We start from the raw sequence: 9,772 nt of genomic DNA, 5'->3' as shown, positions 1-9,772 counted from the left end.
TCTAGCAGATATCGTTATTTTTCAATAGCCAAAAGCCTTTCAAAAATATATTCCTTTTTTGAATAATTATCTATTAGTAAGCACAGCCTAATCGGCAAAAAACCTAGCTTTAAATGGTCACTCCTGCAGACGTTAGAGAAGATTGTTTGACACCTGAAAGAGAAAGAGAAAGAGAAAGAGAAGCATATAAAGATCAGTTGAATGTAAAAAAAGCAACTTTACATCACTCAACCTTGTAGTATGCCAACATTTTTACGGCATGGTACTTTTGCCATTTTCATGTCTCTTCTTTTTGCCGAATGCTTTAACTTTCTTCCTTCTTACACGAAATTGATATTAATGTGTAAGGGATGCGAGGTTAATAACACGTGGAGTAAATTTTGAGGAAGGAACCGACTTAAGCCCGCCGCACACGGTGAGGAAAGAGCTGAGCAAAGTGCCTCGCGAGGCGGTTTGCTCAGCCGTTTTCTCACCGTGTGCGGGGAACTTTTGGTGAGAAATTGGCCTCGCGAGGCCGTGAGGAAAAAATCAAACATGTTTGATATTTTTCCCCTCGCGAGGCAAATTCCTCACCGTGTGCGGCCATCGTGAGAATCGAGTTAAGCTTGGTCAATGAAGCATCCAATAAAAATACATGGAATTCTCACGTGACTTCAGTGACGTCGGAATTTCTTCCTCCGACCCCATCCTGAATCGCTGGAGTCACGTGAGTATGCCATATATTTTTATTGGCTGCTTGATTAAACCAAGCTCAGCTCGATTCTCACGATGGCCGCACACATTGAGGAATTGGTCTTGCGAGGCCAAAAATATCAAACATGTTTTATTTGATCCTCACGGCCTCGCGAGGCGAATTTCTCACCACAATTTCCCCGCACACGTAAGGAAACGGCTGAGCAAACCGCCTCGCGAGGCAGTTTGCTCAGCTCTTTCCTCAAGTGTGCGGCGGGCTTTATGTTTTATTTCCTGTTTTAAAGAAACATAGTGGCCATTTATGAATTTTAAAAAAATAGTGGTGGCGATATTTTTAACATATTTCTGAAGTCATGTGTGTATATTATGAGAAGAGGTATTACCGTAATACAATTTTTTTTCCAACAAAACATACCATACGCCAGTATTTACGACAATTTAGCGCTTACTTATGACAATGGTGGATATTGCCTTTAATTATGTCATTCCCTCAAATGACGTTAATTATTCGTTTATTATACTCACCACTTCCACAGTAGCGTAGCACACAGCCCGGTGTATTTGGGAGGTAGTAGACGTAAAATTTGCCGCAGCTTCTGACGCGTATATTTGTAGAACGGTCACAATTGCTTCTCTTTGAGGTAAAACAGACTCGTCTGCTTTGTATTCCGTCAATAACCTGTTAAATAGAAATTTTTTCAATGTTAAACATCATTAATGTACAGTATTCGTTTCCAAGCTTTCCGGAATTTTTTATTTCAATTGCTATTCTTTCCTCTGTTTTTGGTGAAACTTTGGTTGCCAAGGTCTTTGATAAGGTACATCATAAGAAGTTAATACGCAAAATCAGAGAATATTGCGTCAACGGCTCAATCAATCAATGGATAGAGGGTTTCTTTCCTCGACAACAAAGAGTAGTATGTGAAGAGGAAATGTCCTCTTGGGTTCCCGTAACAAGCGGCGTACCTCAAGGATGCGTGATTGGACCTATACTATATTTAGTATATATAAATGAACTACCAGCTAAATTACAGTCCAAAGTTCGACTATTTGCAGATGACAATTTTTGGGTATATGGCTGTGACTAACGAAACCGATTCTTACAAAAAAGATCTTAAACTTCTTGAAGAATGGGAAAATAGATCACATATGTCTTTTCACTTGGACAAGTGTAATGTGCTGCGAGTCACACGGTGCAGGAAGCCCCCCATCCATGATTACATCCAACACAAACATGCAGTTAAATATCTTGGCGTCACTGTACACCGTAAGCGGCGAGTCTAATCTGCAGGTCGCAGGTCGCGGGTTGCTGGTCATTGTTTCGCCAATACAGAAAGTATCCTAAACATTCATAAAAGCTAACCTTAGGCCTAAATTAGGCCTAAGGTTAGCTTTTAAGAATGTTTAGGATACTTTCTGTATTGGTGAAACAATGACCGGGAACCCGCGACCTGCGACCTGCAAATTAGACCCGCCGCACCGTAAGCTGTCTTGGAACGAACATATATGCTCTCAAGAGAAAATGAGGGGACAGAGAAGGAGGCTCCCGGTCCAGCCCTTGGGATATGTCATGTCCACGAAAGTTATTTTTAGACGAGCGGAAGTCTTCCGAGACGTCCGCATGCAGGCCAACCTCGGTCCGATGTTTGAAAGAAAATAAATATTCATCAGCCTTCCACGTGCGCCATCATTTTCTCTTTTCACTAAGAACCTGAGAGGGAGGCAAGACTGCATGCGGACGTCTCAGAAGACAGACTTTCGCTAGAACAAAGACTTCCGCTCGTCTAAAAACAACTTTCGTGGACATAACATATCCCGGCCAACGCCTTGAGCCTCCGTCTCTGTCCCCTCATTTTCTCTTGCTGAAATAGGTTATGCAGTTGTTGTTATTGTTGTTTGTTTTATTTTCCTTTTTATTTATTTATTTATTTATTTGTTTATTTGTTAATTATTATTTGTCTTAGTTGTTCGGATTCATCCTTAGCTCAAAATGCGTACAATGTACACACAGAAATTATTCTAGAGAATAGTTTGAATAACAATAGGTAATAAGTTAATAAATATTTTAACGATAGATCATCGCGGTCAGATATAGCTTCCAACGCAGTCGTGATGAATCTCTCCCACAAACGTCTGCTAACCCTAATCGGAAAGCAATATTCCTTTTCCACAGTTTGACCTGCGTGGCTTCCTAGCCAATCATGATCCAGTCATCATCTAACGATGGCTAATTAATTTAATGCTTCTAATTAAAGTAGGCCACTTTGCCAACTTCCTGGGTTTCCCGTTAGAGTTGTTCTGCGTGTGATGTCAAGTTCAAGATTTCAAATGGTAAGATTGGATTGGCTAAACTAAGTGAATGGAATGTTTCGTTCGGGTAAAGCAGGCGTTTGTGGGGGGTTGGCAAAATACCCTAAAAACGACTGCGTGGAAGGCTACGTCAGATATTGGTCTGACGTTTTCCCGTCTCCAACTTCACGTCACCTACCTCTGGATGCTTTCCATCCATCCATCCACTCAAAAAAGCTGAACATTTGTTAGGAGGCACTGGCCTTACAGCCATGGTCTCTCCAGCTGCTCCTTCAAATCTGTTCCAGAGATTTGGTTTAAAGTGATGCACCCAGTGATCACACTTGTATGCACCTGTGGACTGGTACTTCTCTGACCGGTCTGATTCATTCAAAAGGTTATAGTTGGAGCATTCGTTTTCTGTGGAGAAAAATGTTGCTGGCAATTGACGCTCTGTATTTCCATATTCCCGGACCACTCCCTCCAAGATCTTGTTGCAAAGACGAACTCGTTACCATTGCGAGCGCTCAATTTTGTAGGCCGGCTCTCATTAGGAACCTTAAGCATCTACAACGAGGACGAAACGTCACCCGAAAATATGATTTCTCTTGATTGGGACATATTAAACACTTAATGACTGGTCCCTCGGGAAACAGTTAATTTTGTTTGCCTCGAATCTCAATGTTTCCCCGAGGTGCAGCCGAGAGAAACATTGAGATTCGAGGAAAACAAAATTAATTGTTTCCAGAGGGACCAGTCATTAAGAGATTTGTTATATAGCACAAAAAGAAAACGAGCAATGGAAACAGCAACTGAGGTCGTCGGCCAACATTCGTGGGTAACAGTGCACTGTTACCCTCTGACGTCATAGGTTTTGCAATGTTGACCGAAACGGGAACTTTTGGCGGGAAACAGTTTTATTGTTAGGTGTCATGTGACCTCGAAGTAACCAATGAGAGCACGTGCTGTTGAGGGAAAATTTTCAGGTATATAACAATTCCTATTGTTGCCGGAACACATTTCTTCTGTAAAATGTATGCAAAGTGTTCTGGAATGAGACTGGCATAAACGGTATGGCATGGTGTGGACTAAGAGAAACAGTGGAAAAAAATGTATATCGCGGTGTGCTTAAGTCGTCAACAGATCCTGAAATTTAGCTATTACACGCGTTCGCCTGATGATGACGGAAGAAAATTTACCAAAATGAAAAACGCAAGTGCGGGGCTTGCAGAGCCATTGTTTTTGCTCATGAAACGTGGCTTTCCAAACTTCTTGCCCCGTCGTCGTTGTCCTTGCTTACGTAGGTCCCTATTGTGATTGAGATCAAGTTGCGCTCCCAACGCCTTAGGACAAACAGACCATTGACTCGTGCCCAAAAATATAACTGGTTAGAAGAGAAACACATGAGTAGACCTTTGATCAACATTACGAATTGTAAACTCCATTTACCGAAAACAAGACAGTCGCCTTAGGGTGGCTAGCCTTCATCAACAGTCTCAGTTTTTGGGCAGTGTAAAGCTCTACAAGGATGGTATTTGCAATTGTAGTCTTTTGTTTGTACTGTTACTGTTTCTATTTTTTTGGTATTTTTCCCCTGGTCTTGGCAACAAGCCATTAACATTGAACAATGAACTAGAGCGCGGCTTCATCGCTCGCAAAATTTCTTGGCCCGCGGATATAGTTTTTCAATCTTAAATAATTCATGAAAAAATAGTATCTTTTTTGTAATTACCTTCACCATGAAGCATATAAACAAAGTTCATATCAGGGCCACCGACGCCATGAGAGCATTGTTTGGAAGGTCCGTACTTGTCATAAGTCAGGTGAGCCATGGGGTCGCTCCAACACTCTCCATAAAACTGAACTCCAAAGTACAGGAATCCCTTCTTTTTCGCTTCGTTGGCGCAGTCCTCGATTGTCTTGTTTAAGTTATTCCAATCTAAATTACCTCGAAAGTTCTTAACAAGTATTCTAAGTGCTCTCTCCTTCGCAGGCCGTTTGTCTTTGAAGCAACCGAGTGGTGAATATTCTATGGCCACTGAAAATATATATAACGAGCAACAAATTTAACGTGTAATAAAATTCAATTTTCAGGAAGAGGTACTTTCTACATGGTGGACAACTCAATAAAATAATACCTCGCTGTACTGGCAGAGAAATCGTGAAAAGTAAACTCCAACAAAACGTCGATAAATTGTTCAAAACCGTGGTCCAGCCGAGACGAAGACCACATCACTCGATACATAATTTGTTAGCGCCCTAGTTTCTCTCCGATGAAGGGCATTTTTTAATTCAGCATTTACCAGTCAGAGATAATTCCACCGGGGAAATGTCTAGCCAAGAATAACTCAGTTCTTTGCACTGTCGAACTAAATTAGCTTACCTGTATGGTGAAAGAAAACCACAGCGGATAGAAGAAACAAAAGAGTCAAGTTCATTGTGGCAGTTCTTTCCTTCTATGTTCGGCGTAGAAACTAAAATAATAGTTAAAAAATGGAGATGATTTTAAACCTCGGCAAGTTTCTTTGTTTCATCTGTTTGTTTACTTTTTGGCCGAGACTGTTAAAAAAATACACCGTATATTTCTATTAATTCTGAGAACTGAAAACAACAGCATGGTCACGGTCAATTCAACATTGTGAGAGCATTGTTCTCGCTTTTAAAACTTCCTGACTTTTATATCCAACTATGACAAAATCAATTTTCAAGTAAAGATAGGAGATAGTTGTTGTACAGACCTAGGAGAAACAAAAACTGAACAGCTCTTTTTACTTCCCCCTTCTAAGTGCTGCTCTTGGTTCAGGGGCACCCAACGTCAATTTTCGGAAAATATCTGTTCGGAAGACGATTTGAGATCTAGAATTTTCGGAACATTTGTTGTAAAATTTCTTGCTTGCCTGCCTCTCCTAGGATTTTCGAACGTCTAAGAAATGGTATAATTGCCCATTTTTAACGGATTTTTTACCCTAAAAAGGTCCCCTAGAATTTTCGGGAGCCTTCAGTTTCTGCCTGAAATTTTCGAAAAAGGTAAGTTTTAATCCCTATAATTTTCGGATCACTAGACTTTCAGCTAGGAAATCCGAACAGATGAAAAAATTGTTGGGGATAAAAATATGCCATATCTACGGTTTAAATACAAAGATACGTTTAACAACTGTATGTTTAAGTGGTTTTGGACTATATTCTCGTTGGGTGCCCCTGTTGGTTTCGCATCGAAACCAAGAGAATTGTGGAAACCAAGCCAAGGATGCAGGAAAGAGGAAGTCGCCGGATGCCATGGAGGACGGCTGGAACAAGCGAGTCATAAATTCCCGCGTAAGCTTAACCTAATTCTAGTAATGATGTTGAATATTTTGAGCGTTTTGCTGCGATACAACTATTTTGTAACTGAACGGACGAATCATTCCTTTTTTTTTTCTCTCTTTTTGTAAACTCTTTTTCAGTGTCACGTTTGAACAATGACTGCAAAAGCTGGGAATGCTACTCAAATCAAAGGGAATTCTTAACCCACACCATTAATGTAGCTACTATATATTCGAGACCAAAAGGTACTTACCAACTCCAGCGGAGGTCAATGTAAGAAGGTCTTTTATCTTCAGTTGAAGATATTTGCAATTGCAGGATCTTGTTAACGGTTCGTTTTAACAAGCAGCCCCTCAACGTCAGGTATTTATATCGTACATCTCGATTCGCTATGACGCGCAAAAAAATGATTTAAGTTTTGCGGAAAACCTCAAACGTCCGTTTATACCCACGCAGGAAACATGAAATACGCATACGTGTTCATTGTTGATCACGTTATCTGATTTTTCTCGAAAGAAAGGGGCCATTCATTGTTTTGTCTTGTTAGCAATCGTAGACAACAAACCTAAGAATCAGCGTCGGTAAATTCGGTCTCAGTCGATACAATGCAGTTACAACTTAGGAGTTTTTTTTATTTCGGTCATTGCAAAAAACTAACAGTTGAAATCCAATATCAGGCTGAATGCTTGAATGCTGGCCTAATTACGACTTCTTCCATCATGGTTAACCGTGGAGAAAGAAAGAAAACGCTTCTCGCAAGTTTGTGGAAATGGACCGCTTATTTCACGTCGCTTTTACGCATGCATCTGCCCATGCCTTTAATACACACTTTATCAGCACTGAAACATTTCACATCTTTTTAAGATCAGACACTCTATAGAGCGTTTTCACATGACGTCAGGGCGGCCATGTTGGTGTTCCAAAACAAAGGAATGGCGGCCATGATGGTGTACCAAACTAATCCTCAGGGATTTGAACTCTATTTTCTTTTGTTTCAGTAATCCAACATGGCTGTTAGTCACGTGAGTGAAAACGCTCCATGGATCATGTGTTATTTGCCGCATCAAAGGTACAATACAAAGCAAAATCGGAGTGCTAAATCATAACTTATTAGAAACACTTTCCTTGCCAAATTGCTGATAAAATATCAGGCAATTGAGATTTGGGAGATTAGTACTGATGAAGACGTCAACACTTCAAAGCATCGAATTAACGCAGTTCTTTCCGGGAATATTTCATGCTACCGATAAATGAACAGGAACAAACGCATGCGGATGGATCTCTCCGCAAAGATCAATTTTATTTCGAGTCCTATATACACAATAGCATTCGAAAACAATTTTTGAAAGCAACCTTTGGCAAAATGTACCGTTGAATTCTGAAGAAAGAAATGTGTAGGCGAATTGTTATTTACTTCAATAGTAACAGAAGTGAACAAAAACGACTGCTGCAAATTTTTTTTCCTTAAAAGAACGAAATGTATGAAAGTTAATTGTAAATTACTGAAGAATCCGGTTTCAAGTATCCGGAAGCCGCATAAATCGACTGAATTGAACAATGATAGAAACGCTGCAAATTGCGAAAATCATTTCTTCAATTGATTGCGGATCTTTATTTCATTTCCTTAAACTCCTCAGCAAAAACTTGATGAGTTAAGTCATGAATTCTGTAGCGTTGCCAATATATAATTGACGTTCTTAATCATCCTTTATTGACTTTCTTCGTCAGGATTTCGTCAACCTTCGACAACTCATATGCCAAAAATTAAGTTGTTGCTCGAAGAATCAAGACAGAAGAGCGCATGAGGAAAACAAAAGTTAAATTCCTTTCCAGTCAATTGTTTTAAAAGTGTTTACATTCATTTCCAAGGCAACACACTTCGCACGTGCGAATTGGAGTGCTTTTTCACTTCGTCATGGGGTTTCTGTTATTTCACGAGGCATTGTACTAAAATGGAAACATACTGGATCCCTCTGCTTTTGACAATCAACCGCTAAATGCATGACTTGACAATCCTGCCAAGAAAATGCGAATGTCATATTGCTTCAGCAGGTGTCGAGATTATTCGTGTGGGTATAAGGATGAGTTCCAGGGAAAACACCCATTCGAAGAAGAGCTGATCAATGCTTGTTGATCATAGGCTTGGTTCCAAAAGCGTCACTTCTCTGTGCATAAATACTGTCACAAAGCGTGTCAGAAATTTGGCAAGTAGAATTCGGACGAGAGAGGGTCTTCCGGGTATTAGGGAACAAGAAAAAAGCCTCGTTTTTTGCCAAATTTTCTGTAAACATCTCAAATCACGTTCGTTTACAGAAAAACTCATAAAGTCACTGGCGTTGGCTCACAAAAGACTTAATTTGCAGACAGGGTATGTTTGTTTACGTTGTCTAATCTCGTAACAAAAATTTAATAATCGTGCACAAGAACAGCACGCCCTTTTTGCAATAATACCCAGCTACTTATTTGCGTATATATGTCTTGTGTACTAATTCAGTCTTCAAACAATGCCGCTACAAGAGCTCGGTGGCCGGGTATTCTGGAGTTACTCTTCCCTTTTGTGGGTATTGGAATTAAATTGGTCGGCTTCAGTTCGTCATCCGTGAATACCAGAATATCAGTAACAGTTTGTCAGGGAAGCCAGTGGGAAACTTGATTTCTGAACGCTTGATTGGGTAACACTCCAAACAAGACAATGCGTGAATGAAACGGATAATAAAAGGTCATGGGTTACTTTAAGGCCTAAAACATATAAATGTTCCTTCTAATACTCAAATTAGTCTTGACATCTGGTCTCAGTACAGTTCAGTTTTACGTACCGACGTAGAAGAAAGGTTTCTATAAGCTCAAAGAGAAGTTACCGCTGAGAGAATCATGCAGTGCTCAACTTGTCACATCTACCCACTGATGACTTCAGTGAATTTTTTGCTACATTAAAACAGATATGATCTACATTTGTAACATTCCAAGCAGTGAAACCAAAGTTCAGACTCTTCTAGCAGAAAGTCTGCGGCTGAAGGCATATCATTAAATTGTTGATGTATAAATTCTGCGGTCTAATGTTTTATAAGAGAACGTTTAGGCCCACACACTATTCTCAGACTGAATTCCTAAGATTTTGTATCCATTGGAGTTCTTTATCCAAGTGTATCAGGCGAACAGGTTAGACTCACTTTTATTAGCTCCGCTTTAACAGCCAATGCTAACTATTCAGTGAGGCCGAGTAGAACACACCACAACACCGGCCCATGGGAAGTGTGGCCCCACTCTTTGAGGACAGTGTGTGCGTTGGTTTAAGTCCCAAATAGTTAATGAGCAAAGGATAGTGAAACGGGGCCCACACGTTACAGTACTCATCGGAGAATACCTGAAAGTCGAACTATTTGCTGATGTAACTACAAAGTGGGCACTTCCTCCCTAATTAGTTCCTCATGAACAGTAGTTCGATCGTCAAGTAACTGAACCAACGAGTTCATCTAATGAGTGCATC

General features: G+C 40.3%; 1 protein-coding gene across 1 annotated transcript in view; it reads right to left on the bottom strand.

Moving 5' to 3' along the window:
* The window catches only part of LOC137992853 (uromodulin-like), a 6,796-nt gene extending 122 nt beyond the window's left edge, over window positions 1-6,674 (bottom strand). Inside the window, exons 1-6 of the mRNA XM_068838399.1 lie at window positions 6,539-6,674; window positions 5,366-5,456; window positions 4,715-5,020; window positions 3,182-3,402; window positions 1,219-1,372; window positions 1-153 (exon numbers count right to left, since the gene is read on the bottom strand). The exon at window positions 1-153 is cut by the window's left edge and continues 122 nt beyond it. Of these exons, the coding sequence (XP_068694500.1) occupies window positions 110-153; window positions 1,219-1,372; window positions 3,182-3,402; window positions 4,715-5,020; window positions 5,366-5,420 (780 nt within the window). The 5' untranslated portion in view covers window positions 5,421-5,456; window positions 6,539-6,674 and the 3' untranslated portion in view covers window positions 1-109. The remainder of the gene's footprint in view (window positions 154-1,218; window positions 1,373-3,181; window positions 3,403-4,714; window positions 5,021-5,365; window positions 5,457-6,538) is intronic.
* Between the last annotated feature and the right edge of the window lie 3,098 nt (window positions 6,675-9,772).

This window comes from Montipora foliosa, chromosome 2 (genome assembly GCF_036669935.1).
Source record: "Montipora foliosa isolate CH-2021 chromosome 2, ASM3666993v2, whole genome shotgun sequence".
Taxonomy (NCBI): Eukaryota; Metazoa; Cnidaria; class Anthozoa; order Scleractinia; family Acroporidae; genus Montipora; species Montipora foliosa.
The sequence above is the reverse complement of the archived record's forward strand: the minus strand, read 5'-3'. Positions and strand labels throughout refer to the sequence as shown.